This window comes from Coffea arabica, chromosome 5c (assembly GCF_036785885.1).
Source record: "Coffea arabica cultivar ET-39 chromosome 5c, Coffea Arabica ET-39 HiFi, whole genome shotgun sequence".
Lineage (NCBI taxonomy): Eukaryota > Viridiplantae > Streptophyta > Magnoliopsida > Gentianales > Rubiaceae > Coffea > Coffea arabica.
In genome coordinates, this window is record NC_092319.1 from 10914294 (window position 1) to 10932503 (window position 18210).

The 18210-nt window shown below is 35.4% G+C and overlaps 1 protein-coding gene across 6 annotated transcripts; it reads left to right on the forward strand.

The window, feature by feature from the left end:
• The first annotated feature begins 4154 nt into the window (after nt 1-4154).
• LOC113691130 (uncharacterized) lies at nt 4155-18198 on the forward strand. 6 transcript variants are annotated; one of them, XM_027209342.2, is made up of 16 exons: nt 4155-4663; nt 7225-8665; nt 8759-9068; nt 9338-9646; nt 9727-9798; nt 9966-10046; nt 10181-10215; nt 10332-10419; nt 10490-10627; nt 12730-12921; nt 13007-13086; nt 13183-13255; nt 13334-13435; nt 14025-14130; nt 16125-16212; nt 17549-18198. In XM_027209342.2, the coding sequence occupies exons 1-16, from the start codon at nt 4252-4254 to the stop codon at nt 17721-17723; spliced, it is 3702 nt and encodes a 1233-aa protein (XP_027065143.1). In that variant the 5' UTR covers nt 4155-4251; the 3' UTR covers nt 17724-18198. The 6 variants fall into 6 exon arrangements, with proteins under 6 accessions (XP_027065143.1, XP_027065144.1, XP_027065142.1 ...); XM_027209343.2 differs by having other exon boundaries at nt 7225-8318; nt 8439-9068; XM_027209341.2 differs by having other exon boundaries at nt 7225-9068.
• The last annotated feature ends 12 nt before the right edge of the window (nt 18199-18210 follow it).

Genomic DNA, 18210 nt, shown 5'->3' on the forward strand with positions numbered 1-18210 from the left:
CTTTATTAACCTTGCCATAAATGCACTTATTAGATTCATTAACTTTGAATCCAGTAGCAAGTATAACATGGTCAAATTTCTGATGCCATTATTTGGGTGCTTGTTTTAATCCATATAAGAATTTAACAAGTTTACACACTTTGTGCTCTTGTCCAGGAACTACAAACCTTTCGAGTTGTTGAATGTACTCTTCTTCATCCAAATCACCATTCAGAATAGTTGTTTTAACATCCATTTGGTGTATGACAAAATTTTAAATTGAAACTAGAGCAAGCAATACCTGAATTGTAGCAATTCTTGCTATTGGAGAATGTGTATCAAAATAGTCCACAACATGCTTTTGTGTAAATCCTTTTGCAATTAACTTGACTTTGAACTTATCAACAGTTCTATCAACCTTCATTTTCTTATTGAAAATCCACTTACAATCTACTGGTTTTGAACCGAGCGGTAAGTCTACCAATTTTCAAGTTTTGTTACCCATAATTGAGTCCATTTCATCATTTATTGTTTCCTTCCAAAAGGGAGCATATTGTGATTTCATTGCTTTTTCAAAGGTTCAGTATTGAAACAATAAGGGATTTAATTACTCAATGTATATCTAGTTCTTTCGACTAGATACATATAAAAATCTGAGCCAAAGTCTTTCAAATTTTTAGGTCTTTTGCTTCTTCTAAATTCAATAGATTCATTTCCATAATCTTTTGTTAATTCACTTGACTTTGGAATATCATCATTTATTTTAGAAATAGAGGTGAATCTATTTTCTTCAAAAATAGCATCCCTAGATTCAATTATGGTGTTAACTAAAATTGAATCATTAGGATCAATTACCATGAACATAAAAGCTTCGCTATTATGTTCATATCTTAAGAATATGCACTCAACACCTCTTTCTCCCAATTTCCTTTTCTTAGGTTTTGGGAGTTTCACAATAATCCTACAACCCCAAACTCTCAAGTAGTTGAGATTAGGCTATCTTTTTTTCCAAAGTTCGTAAGAAGTGAAAGAATTCCTTTTGGAACTCCATTTAGAATGTGACAAGTTGTTAATAAAGTTTCGCTTCAAAAACCTTTACTAACGCTAGAATTTGGATTTTTTTTCCTTTTGGTTATATCATTTTGTTGTGGTGTATAAAGAGCACTAACTTCATGTTTAATTCCTGTTGACTCAAAATAGTTGATATCATAGTATTCTCCATGTTTATCAGCCCTTAAGCACTTCACAAATGTTTCAAAATGAAGTTCAATTTCATTTCTATATGTTTTAAATTTATGCATGACTTCATCTTTTGAATGCAACATACAGAGAAATCATCTATAAATGTGACAAAAATGAAGGAAAATGTAATACATGCATGTTAATAAAGATCACAAGAAATTCATTTTCTAAGATTCAAAAAACTTCCAAAGTGTAAAACTTGATTCATTGTGACGTAGAGATTTTGTTAACTTATAGTATTAAAATAACATATTTATTATATGCAGTTAACTTGTATATTAGTTTACACACTTGGTAACTTTGTTTTATGATTTTCAAATGAGTTGGAAGCTAACAAGTTTTAAGGTTTTTTCTAGATAAGTGTGATGAAATTATGGTTCTAATCTGTGTTGTAAATATATAGGTTATATTTTTCTTATTTGAACTTTATTCTCTTCATGACTATATAGTCTATTTTCTATGATAAAGTGAGTATTATCCACGTAGGCACACAAGATATAACCTACCAATATGTTAGGTCCCTTTTTCTAATGATCACCCAGTGCTTCTCTCAGATGCAGCTACAACTTGAATTTAAAAAAAAAAAAAAAAAAACTGGCCCAAGCTACATTTTCAGTATGCGACTGACTGGGTCATCTCTATTTTTTCCTTTTCATAATTTGACCCCAATCGCATTCTTGGAATGGCCTAGCTGAGAAATGTGTTGGGCCTAGTTTCGAAAAGTCTTCTCAAATGCAGTATTTGGCTGATTTTTTTAAAATATTATTATTCCAAGAAATTATCATCTATTAGGTCATTCTATATATTTTCTTGGTTAAAAATGATGGAATTTAAGCATGTAATAAGTGCACCACATTCACGAGGATATTTTCATCATTATTAAGAGAAAATAGTATAGTGGGCTAAATAAAATTTCAGAAAATTTTAGTGACCATTAGCGTGCTTTTGTGAAAAAAAAAAACAAAAAAAAAGGCTATAACACAAGATATCACTATAGTCCTAAATATTTTGAGAAATAATAGAGGGTTCGTATAAATTAGGTGTTTATCAAAAACTTTATTGTAATATTATATTTTACAAATTTTATTATACAATTATATCTTGGTGTGTTTTTCAAAATTTATAATTTTGGTGTATTTTATGATAATTTTGGGGTATTTTAATTTCACTTTTTAGATCAACTTCCACATCATATTTATGCTCCAATTTCTTTAGATAGTTTTAGCTTTCCCTATCTTAGAACTATTCATGTAAGAGAGCAATACTCCTTTTTTACTATTGATTTTCTATTTTATTAGAGATATGGCTTATGTCCCCCTCTTAATTGGTTCTTGGTTATATTTTAATATTTAATAAAATAAAAAACTAGCATCCCTCCCTCGTGTATGAGATTTGCCAATAAAGAAAAAAAAACTATTCCTCTGTTCTTTGATTTGTTGCTTCTCCCTTCTTCCACCTTCTTCTTCTCTCACCATCTCACCTTCCTTGTTCTGCTTTTCCCCCGCCACCTCCCCCATTCTCCTCTTTCTCCACCCTTTCTTGTCCCTCCTCTGTCTTTCCTTTTCTCTCACTTCTTCTCCGTCTTCCTTCTCGCCTCTTCTAGCACTTCACCATTCCCTTCCCACCTCTTTACCCTTCCCTGCCACCTTTCTCCCCTTTGGTTTCCCCCGTTTTTTTATACCCTCGCCTTCTCTTCCTCTCAAAATTGGTTGCACAACCAATTTTGAAATAGAGAAGGGAGGTGGGGTGGATGAGAGGGGGGGAAACCAGAAGGGAGAGACAAGGGAAAAAATAACATTTTCAATAGAGGGAAAAGTTAGAAGGGAAGGGTGGTGGGGAAAAAAATAGACGGAGAAAAGTGGATTCCATCATTTGAATAACATTTTCAATGTTTTCTTTCCTTTTTCTTTCGCATTTAATCTAATCAAAATTGATGGAATCTATTTTCCTCTACTCTCATGTTCTTTTCTCTCTACTAGAGCTCGTTTTGTCCCTTTCCTTTCCATCCCCTTTTCTTCAATCCAAATGGTATCTAAAGGATCGTAATTTTTCTTCTATTTTTTTTTGAATTTTTTATTATTCAAGTCATTTTTTTTTGCTAAAATACTTTTATATTTTTTCCAATGATTTAGGAATACTATGATTCCTTATGTTATAACTTCTTGTTAAGAAATTTCTTTATGTTTTAAATCTTCTTTAATTTTAAAAAAAAATTCGAAGAAGTGCATCAATAGCCTCTAAACTTTTCTAAAATTTCATTTTACCCATTTTACAATTTTTTAAAGGCAATGTTACAAAAATACCCCTATAAATATAATGTGCCACTCATGTGCATTAAATTCCATCACTTTTAACCAAGAAAATAAATAAAATGGCCCAATTGAATACTTTTAAGAGTTTAATGGGTTATTTAACATGAAAAATGGTATAGCGTACAAAATAAAAGTGAAAAAAATAGTAATAGAGAATAGTGCACTTTGCCATGTGTTTACATCAAATGTCAAATATGACATGATAGGAGATGATAACGAATTAATAAGTTGTAAACTAGATTATTTTCACATCTTACATGAAAGGGAATTCAAGAACAATGTTCAACTCAATTTCACATCGATACTCTCTCAATGTTGATTTTTTGTGTTCCCATACATACAAAAAATTTTTTAGTTATATATCTAGGTAAACATTTGAAAGATTCACTCATTGTTGATTAGATCTTTTCATGGTGAGAAAGTAAAATACATGTTCACCTCTAGCCACTCCTTATTGAAAATTTTCGGTCTAATTGAAAATTTTCTACCACAGTTTAATTGCCTTTGAAAGTCGACACAACGACAATAATATCATCAAACTATAGGGGTCAAATTGGAATTTAGACATTTAATTGAAAATGTGAAAAGCTCAAAAAGGCTTTCCCGCACAAAACCAGTCATTCATTTCCCTCTCTCTCCAGTTTCATTCCAAACCTTAGAAATTGAAATCTGAACAGTTCAAAAAGAAGCTCTACGAATTGAACTTCAATTTCAGGCCATGTCGGCAAAGTCCGGCGAACCCACTGCCGCCGCCGCCGGCGATGGTGAAGTCACGGGGAACTCAGAAGGAGGAACCACCGTGGCTCTGCAGAAGAAACGACTGAGAAGGGTGAGCTTTGCGGAAAATACCTCAGTGCGATTCTTTGACCGCGATGACGACGAAAATGAGACGCCGGAGGCACTGGAAGAATCGGCTAGCAAGGTTGGTAATAATAATGATAGTGAAGAGATAATTGAGCTCCTAGGGTTCCGTCAACTGGTGGAATCAAAAGGCGGCGGTGAAGAAGATAGAGAAGATGGAGACCGGCAGAGTGATGACGAGGAGCGTGTTGATATGCGTAGGTCGTTTTTGAGGCCGGTTGAATCGCCTTCTTCAGAAAGTGGTTTTGGTTCTGCCACCTCCAATGACGGCAAGTTCCTTCTTTTTCCCTTTTTTTTTTTTACACCTTTTACTATAGTTGTAAATTATGTGTATTTCTGAATGAATGTGGAGTTTCTAGATTTTTTTATTTTTCTTTTTAGTTTTATTTGTGATTAAGTTTTTCTATTTGTTTTTTACTATTATTATGTTTGGGAAGTTCAGTTTAGATAGTGCAAATTTTCAATTAGGTGCAAACTGAATAAGACCTGTATATGGAGTTGAAAAGCTGAGGTCCATTTCATTATGCTTGAGTTGCAGTTTATGTTTCTGGATTTTCTTAAAACTACCAATGAACTGCATTTTGGTAATTCGTTTATTTTGTGTTTTTGCATTTCGTATTTGTGCCCGATTCTTTGAGCAAGAAAAACTTGTTTAACTTAGTTAAAAATGAAAAACTCTATGGCTCTGGAAGAGTGGAACGAGGTTTATGGTTCAATTCTTACTATGTTCCTAAACCATTAGAAAAACCTAAGACATAATAAAAACCTTGCGGTTCTCTCTCTTTTTGTGTAATCAGGAAATTCTGCTGCCCTCAACTTTTGGCACCTTGCTTCTTCCCACCACCTGCCTCTTATCCACTCCAGCAGACGGCAGCCACTCCCTCCCATGCACTTCTTTCCTCTTCCAAAGCTTGTTAATGCAATTAGAAAGTATGTCTAAGAAACAAGACAGCAATTCCTTTAGTCCATTACTGCATCAATTTAGTTGGATATTGCGGCTTAGTAGCTCTTCTATTTTCAAACTAAATGTTGAAGGGTCTGAAACGTTGGTTGCTTCATTAAAAACAGTTCTCCATGTTTTTGGTTCCCTTCTTGACACCCTTAATTTGGATTGCTTGGTTGATGGAATTAATTGACATGGCTTGGCTGTAGGTGGGCAAAACCGTAGTTTGAGCAACTATTGTCGCTTCTTGTAGCTAAATGCTAAAAGAGAAGTCTACCAAATGGGTTTAGTGTTATTTTGTTATCAATCTGTAAAGTATAACAAGCAGGTATTTGTTTTTTTAAATGAAAAATAAAGAAATGGTCTGTTTCACGTATTGCTTAAAATGGATCACTAGTTCCTTTGTAGACTCTGAGTGGTTATTAAAGGGAACCTGAATTTTTCTATGTACATGGATACACTTAAATGAGTGAATTCCAGTTCCAAATATTCATGAAGTGAATCTGAAGATTAAGAATTTTTGCAGTTCTGTCAGCACTACCATATTGATGATAAATTAAAATTTTCTTTTGTATTTCTTTGCTGCCGCAGTTTGAACATCATGTTTCACCAATTTACTCCTATTTGCTGATAATCCTCTAATGATGAAACAACTGACTTGGTTCTGTGATTGTGTTATATAGAATTAAAAGATAGATAATTTACTTAAGAACAGCCTAGCTACCATCAAGAGGAAGCTTGTACTCGCAATTACCACAAGCAATGTCGATTTGGAATATTGGAGGTATCTTGACCAAGAAATCTTTGGTTGTGATGCTAATAATCATTCCTCTGGATTCTTCCATGCTTGGACATTAGCTTCCTACAAGCATCATTTCCTTCATTTTGTTTCTTGAGGGAATGGCAGCGTGTTCATAATTTTTGAAGTATTATGAGATTGTTCTACTTTATGTTTTATTCCTATTATAAGAAGTATACATGTGGACTATGGTCATGGATAAAACACTTCATGGAGATGTGAACAAGGTAGTACATGTTATGCATTAATCAGAGGGTGTCCAAGTAGGAGCATTCAGGGACATATATATGTTTGTATACATGCATTTTCACACCTAAACAATTCGTATTAGTTTGAGAGGACTATATGTCACAACATTTTAAGGAGCTGTTAATAGTTGGGGAAGAAGACATGCTACATGACTTTTACAGAAACAAAATAAGAATACAAATCCAAATTGAATTTTAATGTTACGGGTCTGTTTGGATTGTAAGTTATTTGGGATTATTTGAGATATTTTTACTGTAGCACTTTTTGTGATGTGATGTATGTGAGATAAAAAGATATTGGGAAGATAAAAAGGTGTATTGGAAATTGTAAAGATGATGTAAGCAAATAAAATTGGGAAAATATGAAGCAATCCAAACAAACCAAAGTTGTTAGCTTTCCTAACCCACAACATGATGAGACAGACTTGTGATCATATATTGGAAAAGGAAACTAATGCTTAGTCATCTGAGACAGCTAAAAGTCTTGAAACAGTTGAATAGTCTGTACCTTTGGAAATGCTTTGAAGTGGGTTTTGACTAGATATGTCCTTGCATTTAGTCCTAGGTACACCTTAGGTTCAATTTTACAGTGGTATTGAAGACTTTGTGCCCCTTACTTTTTTATCCATAGCATGTCTTCGGTTTACAGAAAAGTGCTTTTATTTTTGAATGGTCATGAATGTTGGATGTGTTTCAGCATGTTTTAAATATGTAAACCTCCCAGGAGTGTCCTTATTTCTAGATTTCTAGCTATGTGATTTATGCTGTCTTTCTCTTTGCAAAGTTTGTTTCACTTTCTACTAAGTTGACCTATTTACAGATTTTTGAATGTTTGTGCAGAAGATAATTTTTTTGGTCCTGTTTCCGCCAGTTTTATAAGGCCTGACCGTTTATCAGATTCTGGAGCTTCAGATCTCAATCATGATGTTACCATGGATTCAACTGCATTCTCCATGCATTTCCGGAGCTTGGCTAGGTCAGATTCAGGAATTGACTTAAAGACACCCACAGAATCTCACTTATCCTTTGAGGAGAAGACACCAACGCAGACTAACATAGGAAGTTCAATGGAAATTACAGTGCCCAAAAAGTTAATTTCCCTGTCTTCCTCGCCTATTGTGAATGAAGGTGGTGGTAGTAGCAGTTCAAGTGATATGAGTCTTGTTGGCGGGAGCCCTGCTAGCTACGATTATGGGAGACTTTCACCTGGATTGGATGCTCTTTTGGCAGAAGGAAGCAAGAATTTGAATATGATTTCTGACTCTGGCATTGATGTTGTTTCAAGGTCACGTGGTAACCATGGAAGTAAGTTTTTCCCAGAAAGAGAGAATGGGGATATCTTTGTGGATGTAACTAAGAATGGAAAGGTGGTTTCTAAAGGAGCAGGTGAAGCAAATAGTAGGTTACCAGTCTCTCCTGTTGCTCATGCAACACCAGCTTCGGATATTTTGATTGATAAAACAAATTTTTCCCCAAACAAGTTAATTAAAGAGAGAACTTTTCGACCAGTAATGGATGATAAACTTGATCAAGCAGATGGGCATATTCAAAATGAATCTCCTTTGGCTGATTTCATATCTTCACCTGCCAAACGAAGAGAAGCACTTACAAGTTGTGCTTCACCACTCAAAAGTATGTCAGCACTGACTCCTCAAGAAGAAAGAAGTTCTTTTCGAGGTACTGAAATCATAAAGCAAGATAGTACATCATCCATCCAGAAAAGCATTTCCAAGCTAAGATTACTTGAAGCTTCTCCCTTCTCTTTTCTTGGAGCTGAAAAACGAAATATTAAGCCACATAATATTACAGATTCTTATCCTTTCAACATCCTTTCAGAGAAAGAGATGAATAATTTTCAGATGAAGGAATTGTTTGCATCTTCCACAGACACTGAGAGCCAACTCTTAAGTGATTCTCTTGGGGAAGGAGCACAAGTAAGTAATTTCAACATAAAAAATAATCATATCGAGGATTCAGGTGGAGGATATATGCCTCAAACTGAAGAAGTTAATGTAGTTGCTATTTCACCCTCTCTGCTAATTTGTCCTGGAAAGGAGAGGGAGCATGATTTATTCAGGTCAAAAGATCCAAATGATGATGTACTTGTAACCGCTGGAATTGATTCTTCTTCAGCTGAGACCACTCTTGATTACATTCGAGAGAAGAATTTAACTGGTACACCTCAAATATCTGTTCCTTGTCCAGATAAAGGGCTACAAAAGAAGTTGACAGCATCGCCAGAACTTTTGAAGCTATCTAAAGATTTAGTGCTCCATGATCGGTTTGTCAAACTTAAAAACTTTTCCCCAGGTCGAAACTTATCTCTACAAAGAAGTGCTCTTGATGAAAATCTTTTTACTGAACCTCTTGGCAGATCAGGTTATTTCTCGATTGGGAGGGAAGTACATCCTAGCTCACCTGCTTCTGAAGTCAGCATTTCCAATCTAATTGATGTTAACTCAACAGTTGCCAAAAATGGTAATGATGATGATGGGAATGGAGGTACTGGACTGACCGAAAGATCCCAGTTTCTTCATAATAGGGAACTGGATGGAAATCTCCAATCTGGCATTGGTCTCTCCAGGTCTTCAAGTGAGCTACATGGGGGTGAACCAGAAGATGTTTCTAATGTCTCTTCGGCGTCATCTGTTCGGAGGAATTTGAAGGAGTTAACATTTCCAAAGGTAAGTGTTTTTCTTGTTATCCTTCTTCCTTCTCCTATTCAAACTTTCTTCTTGACTTGTATTACTTCATTATGCCCGTTTAAATGTGCAAGATTTTGGAGGTTTCATGTCTCAATCAGTGCATTTCAAGTTTGTACAGCTTTATTGTTGTGTCACGAAAATAAATTTTTCTTGAGATGTATTCACTGCTCCTCAGTGAACTCACTAAGACTGTTTTAAGTAGCAATTGCAGTTCTCGTCATTCTAAAGCTCAAAATATTATGTGTCAGAATTTGTTGGACTCATTGACGCCGAGTCCTGCAAGGAAGGCGTTCGAGATAGTGGGGAGGGATAATACATGCGAGCATCCTGTGGAAGATGTTTTGTTTCCCACATCCAATCAAATGAAATCTTCTCTTAAAAGAAGGAATAGAGTAATTGACTTTGAGGATAGAGAACATAGAAATGAAGTGGCTCCAGAGCTGAGGAGTCCAAAACTTCTGAAAGTGGGGTGTCAAGATGTGGAAATGCCTGGATGTACTAGTGAAAATTTTGGAGAAAGATCTGTGGCTGCTCAAGCATCAAAGCATTGGACTGATGTATGTAAACTTTTCTGGCATTATTTTCCCTCTTATTTGACTAGCCTGCACCACATCATTGCTTATATTGTGCATCGCAGATATATTCAAAATTTTCACATGATGCAGAACGATTGTTCACACTTTCCAAGGATAAGCTTAATCTTTCAGTGGTAATTGAACTCCCCTTTTTACTATACGAGTCTTTCATGCATCTGGCTGATTATGGTCTTACACACATAATTTTGGTTTCTCAGGTTGACTGTCAATCTATCTATCTTCATTCTTGATTCCCTGTCCTTGTCCATGCTTTGTTAATGATTATCCGTATTGTATATAGATTGATTTGCTGGAAGGGTTTTTGTTTCAATTGAAGAAGTTAAAGATGTACGAGATGGTTGGCACTGGAATCTTTACTCAGGTCTGTTGGCTGATTTGTATGCTTAATTATGCAAGGAAAACAAAGAAAAAACATATCAGTGTGATTAAGCATTGAACTTTTTGGACCATTTAGATGCTCTTTAATGTATCTTCTGGCTGACAACTTTTGTTCAGAAAACATCTGTTCGTCTTGACCAGCGAACTGAAAGGTAAATTTGACCATCCTACTTAATTTTAAGGAGGACGTGCTGATTTTCTGCCATCTGCATCAAGGATCTCATGGTCTCTAATATGTTTGAGTGTTAATTCGGAACGTATAATGTAGAGCTGGTGGAACAAGAATGTTATTGCATCAAATCCTGCATGAAAGGTCAAAACTACAGCTCATGCGTGCTAAGCAGCAGAGGTTATTGGTAAGTTTCACCTTTTCATCTTCTTTCTGTTTTCAGTGGACGTGTATTAGCCAATCCATCTCATCTGCAGGGAAAGTTACAAAAATTGAGCCAGGGAAATCAGGAGTCTCAAATGTTGAAACTAAATTTTTTGTCCCAGTCAAGGAGAGGTGCCCAAGCTAATATCCTTGGCCTTCAAAATTTTGTTCATGTGAAGCAGAGGGATGAGGTAATATTTAAATTAAGCTTGGGTTACAGCCTTTCTTTGGTTTATGATAGTTTATGTCAGTTGGTAGAGTGGATTATTTGGAAGTAATGGGACGTTAGCCATGCTTCCATGCATGTGTTCTTTAAGAATGGTTCTTCCTTCAAGGATGCTTCTTGAAAAGGCTTTGATACTTAGTAACTTTCATACACCTCAGTTTGTTTTTGAGAAGAAAGTTTTGTTAGAGTGGACATTGCTGTCTGGCATTGAATTATATTTAAGATGCTCATCTTCACACAGTAGTTATAGCCATTTTTCCCCCTTATGTGTTACTTGTAGATTGGGTCAGAATAAGTGATTCAATTGAACTGGTTGGATAGCCTGTTTCTCATTTATTTATAGTTTAATGTCTCAGGAAGTATGTCTTTGTATCCATGTAAAGGCCTGTTCTTCATTGATTATTTTAGCAAAATTTCCATTGTACACAGATGAGATGTGAATTGGTTATCCCTGAGGGACTTAGGACATTATTACCATGTCTTAGAATGATTCTTTGTTCTGACTATCCCATTCTTCTCCTCTTTTTGTCCTATCCCTTCTGAAAAAATTTATGACTGGTTTTCTTATTTGAAGGCTAGCAAGAGCCCCACAGAAATTAACATGGGTGTGTTGTCTTGTATTGGACTTTCCCACGTGGTAGCAATTCAACTACATATTTTGAGAAAAAAAATCGACAGGGATGATAGACCCATAAAGATCCAATACTGTAAGATTTTCTAGCTACATTGAGGAAACATAAATTTAGGCTCTTGTTGAGTATAATATGGATGTGGTTGGAATAACTTTACTGACGCATTTGTTGGGCACAGCCTTAAGCTTTGGTTGTACTTTCAAACTTATAGCCAACTGGTCCTCCACTTTGGGGTTTAGAATAGCTAAGATCAGTGTCTGGTATGTTGAATAAAGAGGTTTGCATGTTATGGATGTCAGATACATGTGTCTAGGTGAAAGATTTGTTGATGTTCTAAAACTAACATACAGCAACACCTCTAAAGACTTGGACACTGTATGAAGTGTGTCATGTATCCTCATTTGTAAGTAGCTTCACTTCCCTTGACTAAGATAACTAAAACAAGTTAGTACTCATGAGATATTACCAAACACACCAAAAAGTACTATACCTGAGAAGCAATACCTCTAACCACACCAGACTCCTACATAGGTTCTAAATACATATTGTCCACCATGTGCATGTTGTTCTAGAATTTCTGTGATGCCCTTGTTTATCTTGGTAGAGTGCTAGACAAGTAATCAGACACTTCTTCAATATGATGTAGCTCTCTCTTAGCATTGAAATAGTCAACTATTTTTTAGATTGTGTGATAGTATCTTTCAATAAATGTTCTCATTTACCTCAAGTCATCCATAAGTTTATTCTGCTGGTTGTAACTAAAGATTTGAAACTGTTTTTAGCCCTTTTTGTTAGTTGAAGCAAGTTTATAGTTGATCTTGACATACTGTTTATGATCTAGAACTGTAAATCCTTATCTATCTGTTTGTAATACAATTTACATAAATCAGCCTTTTGAAACTATGATATACAAATCGTACAAGATGTAGTTTTGGTGATTCCCTCTCTACGTAGTTTGGAAATGCTATTATAAAATGTTTCTTTCCCTTACTACATGAAAGTTGCTTAGTTATTGATGTGTAACCTCTCCTAATTCAATTAAACTTCATAAAACTTATGTAGTCATGCTTAATTTGATGTGTTTGTTGGATGTTGCCTTTATCTGAAAGTTGGATGTTGAGGTACCATAAGTGGCTTGGCTGATGATATGTATTATGAAGCCCAAAAGTTTAGGTATTAAAAGTGGTGTTGAGAAATTTCTTCTGACCTTTTCGAAGTTTGTAAGATTGAGTTTCTTTTTTTTTGCCCTCCTGGTTTTTGCTTCATATTTGTGATGACAATCATATACTTGTTGAGGCAAATAGTGTTCTTTTTTTGGGTGAGTATGATTTATTTTTTTGTTGATTTAGTTAGTTATTTTGTTCTTGTTCAGTTTTTACTACTTGTTCCAATATTTTCTTGTATGCTGAGGGGCAGCTTTAATGTTTAATGCCAGGTGACATGTGATAAAGTGGCAGCAATCAAGCAGGCTTTAGAATCATTGGATAGAAAGAAAGTTAAGTTTACCAAAGCACTTCAGAGTTCTTGTAAGATTAAAGGAGAACTTAGCTGTGTTGACAGTGTTAGTTTAGTTAATGATCATTTGATGAAGAAATCACATCATAGGTTTATTCGTCAAGACATGCAGGTCTCCAATCTTCTTCAGCATTATCATCAATTTGTGATGTAATCTTATCTATGGTAGTGAGACAACCTTTTTGTTCGTTTGTCAGATGTGGGTTGTTGATGATGTGCAGAGTAAGAGTGGGCATCATGATATTGCTCTCAACTACCTTGATCTAATCATTCAGAGGTTGGTTAGTACCAAAGGAAAAGGAATAAATGAGACATTCTGCTTTGTCTCTTCATGTTCCAGTATGATGAGTTCTTGTATGGTTCATAATTTCAGGGTGAAACTTACTGTTGGTACAGTGAAAAGCATTGTCATCTCCAATAAAGTGGATGATGCAAAAATTAGGAAGGTAAGACAATGTTGTAGAACTTGTCTGCTCTACATCCTTTCAAGTTATACCTTTATATTGCTTTTTTCTGCATAATAGATTTTCCCAAATATGGATGCTTGCAAAGCATTTTCGGTTGTCCTAAATGCTGAGAGCACACGGAAGTATTTTGGTTGTAGAAGTCTGGCACAAGAAATACAAGTAAGTATTAATTTTGTGCACCTTGCAAGAAAGTTTGTATGTCCATCATTTACCTGTGCATGTTAGCAAAGAAGTGGGATACGGTCTTCATAATGTGGGATTCAAGTGTTTAGACAGATATAAAAGTAATTATTTTGTGAATGAGAAGGTTTGTATGAAATGACTTAGGATAATGACCTTTTACTTTTCATGTTCCAGAAGCCTGAAGTTTATGTCATTAGAGGTTATCTTTTAAGCATAACTACAATATAACCTTTTAGTTTACAAATCCAACAATTTTAAAGCATTTTTATGTCGGTTAACTTCTCATCCAGATCTATGTAAATTCTTATCATGTTTCAAGTCTTTAGTTTTCAACAAATCACAGTAATAACCAATAAGTGATGTCTATCTGTATTACTTCTAGGCCATCACTAAATCACCATAGGGCACATGTATTTCATATTGGACTTAAACGTCTGTTACACTTAATAAACATCCTTGAGATTCTTGATGTTGTTTGAGTTAATACATTCTAGACTGGATCTCACTCCATCTAGAACTCTATAATTTTTCCAACAATGCATTCTGATTTACAACTGTTTTGTAGGTAACTCGTTCACTTCTTGGTAATTTGGTGGATGTGGTTCGGGAGCTGCAGATGGCTCAGATAGAACTTCGTAATCTGACTGATATATCCTTTCATTGTCCATTAGGTACTACTGTAAATTCTTTTTTTTTTGGGGCATTTCAAAAGTTTTTTTTGAGCATGTGGGTGATGACGTTAGTCTTTCCTTTTGAGGTTTGATGCCTGTGGATGGATTTGGAATTTGGTGATATATATGTTTATGTTAATCGACTTTTACTTCTGCTGGATGACTTGTATAGGATTTTTTTTTTTAGCAGTTTTGGTGGTTTCATTCACCTTCTTTTTGGTAAGTGGAAGGTCTTGAACCCAGGACTTCCTAATTACAATCCCTCCCACCTTACCACCCAACCCAATGCCCCCCCCCCCTCTCATTTACCTTGATGTACCTTTGAGCTACTAGATAATGTTTTATCCTAAAGTGGCAAAATTTTACAGGGTTCTCCCAAACACAAAATGTGTGAAAAAGCTTCAAGGATGGGTCAGCTAATTGCATAATGCAAAATCTTCAGTTATTTAGTTAGGGCTTGTACTCAACAGCTTAAAGTTTTCAAAATTTTGTTCCTTTTCTTTTCAATTTCCGTGAAGTTTCTTACAGTTTTTTTTTAAGCTGTTAAGAATAGGCCCTCAGTCTTGTATGGTGTTTCCTGCTCATCTTTTAGCTTGACTTCAATTGTAAGGAATGTCCAAAATAGTTTCAATCAGAAAGAACTCTCAACTTTGGTAAGGGCAGTTCAGCATATAGGAAAGATATAATGATTGATGAAGTACCGCAAAGATTATAGCAAGTTAGTCGATGCAACATTACTGTGTGGCCTGATCAGAGATATCCTCATGTCAAGATGTGAGATATAACTTTGAAATCAACTTATTCAATGGAATCTATTCACTAATATTTTTAGGCAGTCAGATCTCAAAGAATATAAATCTTGACAAATGAAGGATTGACTTTTACAAGTTTGTTTGCATATAAGCTCTGATTACTTTGTGGGGGAGGGAGTGTAAGTGAGAGGTCCCGGGTTTGAGCTTTGACTTCATTTTCCGAACTTTTTCAGTGTGAAAACAAATCCTTTATGTATCAAGGATGGATGATTGCAAAGCTTTGACTGACCCTTATTTGCCAACACTTTAGATATTAGTCCTAATGATCTTAGACATGATGTCTACCTATTGAGCTTAATGCATCATGTATGTTTGTGAGCTTGAGTAACTACTCATTATTTCTTTGTAGAAGACCTGGGACTTGCAATGAAAATGGCCCTTTTCCATTTTAAATCTCAATACAGCATATGTTTTTTAAGAAGTTAAAAAATACAAACGTTGGAGTCGTACATTTGCCTAGAAATTGAGCTAGATCCATTTGTAGTGTAATGGTAATCTTGGTATTAGAGCTTTGAATATGTCATTTAAGCTAAACATAATTGAGTTTGGCTTCAAAAATTGGTGGAATTGATTTGTTAGGTTCTTTGGGTATTTGTCAAAAAAAAAAAAAAAACTACCAGAAAAGGACATATTGGTATGAGTTTCTTGATGAGAAAGTGACAGCTTGCCGGTCACTGCATGGGTCAAAGATTTTATCCTATGTACTGCTATATACATTGGTTGCTTCTTGCATTTCTCATTTGTGAACTTGAAGAGTTTTAAGTAGCAATTCTGCTTTCTTTTCTGATAGGTCAAAATGGGGCCTCCATTAAGACTTAGAACAGGTCCATGTAGTCTTTCTTACTTTCTTAGCACACAATTTTGTTACAAGATTCCATATTCTCAGCTTTTACTTTTATATGCGTCGAGTGTGTAGGTTATTGTACTCTTTATCTTTTCCAATCATAATGAATGACAATCAACAAATTCTTGCTTCTTGGAATGGGATTAATATGAATGACTCGGAAGTGTGTTCTTTTTATCTTCTGTGAATTGGTTTTTAGTTCCTGCCTGGTGCTGTATATGAAAATTAATGCTATCTTGTTGACCTGAGATTAATAATATATGCAAGTCTTTTAGATGATCTTGTAATTTTGTGAAATTGCATCTCTCTAAATTTGGTTGTTGGTTTTTGACATGCAGTTGGGCAGCTGAATTTGCATCTTTCTTTCTTCAGTTTTAAGAGTGGAAAGAAAGTTTCCTTGATATTTAACATGTCTAGTTTGAATCGGTACGCTTCAGTAACCTCATTATAATGGTCTGAGCTTTATATCATGGGTTTCATGCTTCCATTTATTGATTCATATGATGCTTAAGCTTAGCTTTTGGAATATATCCTTTTTCCTTCACCCTGCTCTATCCTTATGTGCTATTTGTACCGTTGTAATCTATTTCTGGAATCATTATACAAATTACATATGTAAATGCTGTAGAGGTGTTTATACTCGGACTCATTGTATGAATTGCATTTTGATGGGGATGTTCCTTGGCAGGTTTACAAACTGGCTTGACTGTCATTTATTGGACTAAAAATGTGTAACTATGCTTCACATAACTTGCAATGGTCCACCACCTTTACAATAGTCATTATAATCATCTAACAGAGGAAATTAGAAATGATCCGTACAATAAGGAATTTAGTGATTTGAGACATTTTCTACTCCACCGATTTAGTCACTAACTTGTGCATGTATTAGTTGAAACAACCTTTTGTTCATTAAACATGATCGTCTTTTGGCATATCCAATTCCAAGATAAGTCCATGAACATGTGATTTGTGCTGACAAAAGTATTTCTGTCCCCATGATAACTTGAAGTGCTAGTCTTGCTTAGTTCAGTGACAGCAGACTGGCTGGTTGTACATTTTTACTGTGACAAACTGGTATATGCAGCTTTCTTTTTCTTTGTAATGTCACATCTTTGGACAAAATGCATGTTTTGAGTTGAATTTTAACTTTTTAATGCTGCAATTGCATGACATGTAATACATGGATGCTTTACATGTGGTTGATCTTGTGTGAGCTGTCAAACTTGTCTTCTTCCTGTGCAGCCAAACATGTATTTATGGTTCTACTTGAGATGTGGTGGGGGTGGGGGGGGAGGGGGGGGAGGGTTGGGTGGGGTGGTAAAGGGGGAGGGATTGTAAGTAGGCGGTCATAGGTTGAAGACCTCCCACTTTCATGCTAAAAAAGAAAGGGGTTCTACTTGAGATGGATACCTGCAGCATAGAGGGTACCACGTTCATGCTTCATGTTTTCATTTAGATCTAGAAGAATTTTCTCTGTTTCACAAGAGATGACTATTAGATGTGTAAATTTTGGAATGCAAGCATATGCGTGTAGAAAAATATGACTTTTAGGAAGTCATGACTCTTGATTGAGGATTGACATTTGGGTCAATATACTACATGTTTGTTCGTGGATAATTTTTTCTAATACACTTCGTCCTTATTTTGACTCACTGCTATTTGTTACTGTTTCGTGTCATTTAAAATGTATGTATCATGGTTATGTTTGGTCTGTCTTTTCACAATTCAGGCTTTTGACTTGTCTTATGATTTCCTCCAGGGGTATTTACCCATCAGATATCCTACCTTCACAGTTAACAGCATTTAATGGGATGAATAATACATCAGGTGACCCTATCATAGGTGAAATTAGAGATGCGTTCAAAAGGCTTAGAGCTGGATACATGAGGATTATACGGCTATGCCGGTGCATTTCCCTGGTTGTTCAAGGCTAAAACAAGTGAAATTCCTTTGATGAGGGAAATGTGAAGAATTTATTAGCTTTGCCGCGATGGGGAATCCAATGGGTTAGCATCTCAACTGTATATTGCACCTATAAGGTCATTTGAGATTATACTGGACAAGGGCCATAAGTATGCGAAGACTTGCCCAAAGATAACAATGGGACAAAGTGGCAGTTAAGGGAGCTTCAATCCTTCCCAGAGTTCAGCCGGAGGAGAGATCAAGATGTGTAATTTTGCTTATGCAGCTAATTCTTTCGAAAAGCTGCAGAAAAGCTTAGGATTTTTGTTTATTTGCATCATGTTTGACTACAATCTATGATGGTGAAGCGGTGATTCCTTCTGATTTGTTACCTTATGTGCTATTATAGGAACTTTTTAAAGCTGTTTTAGTGTTAGTTTGTGGATTAATTCAGGGTGCAGTTGAATGGAGTAGGATGCAACTCGTAAGGTATGCATTTTTTGCTTTTGTCTCTACTCG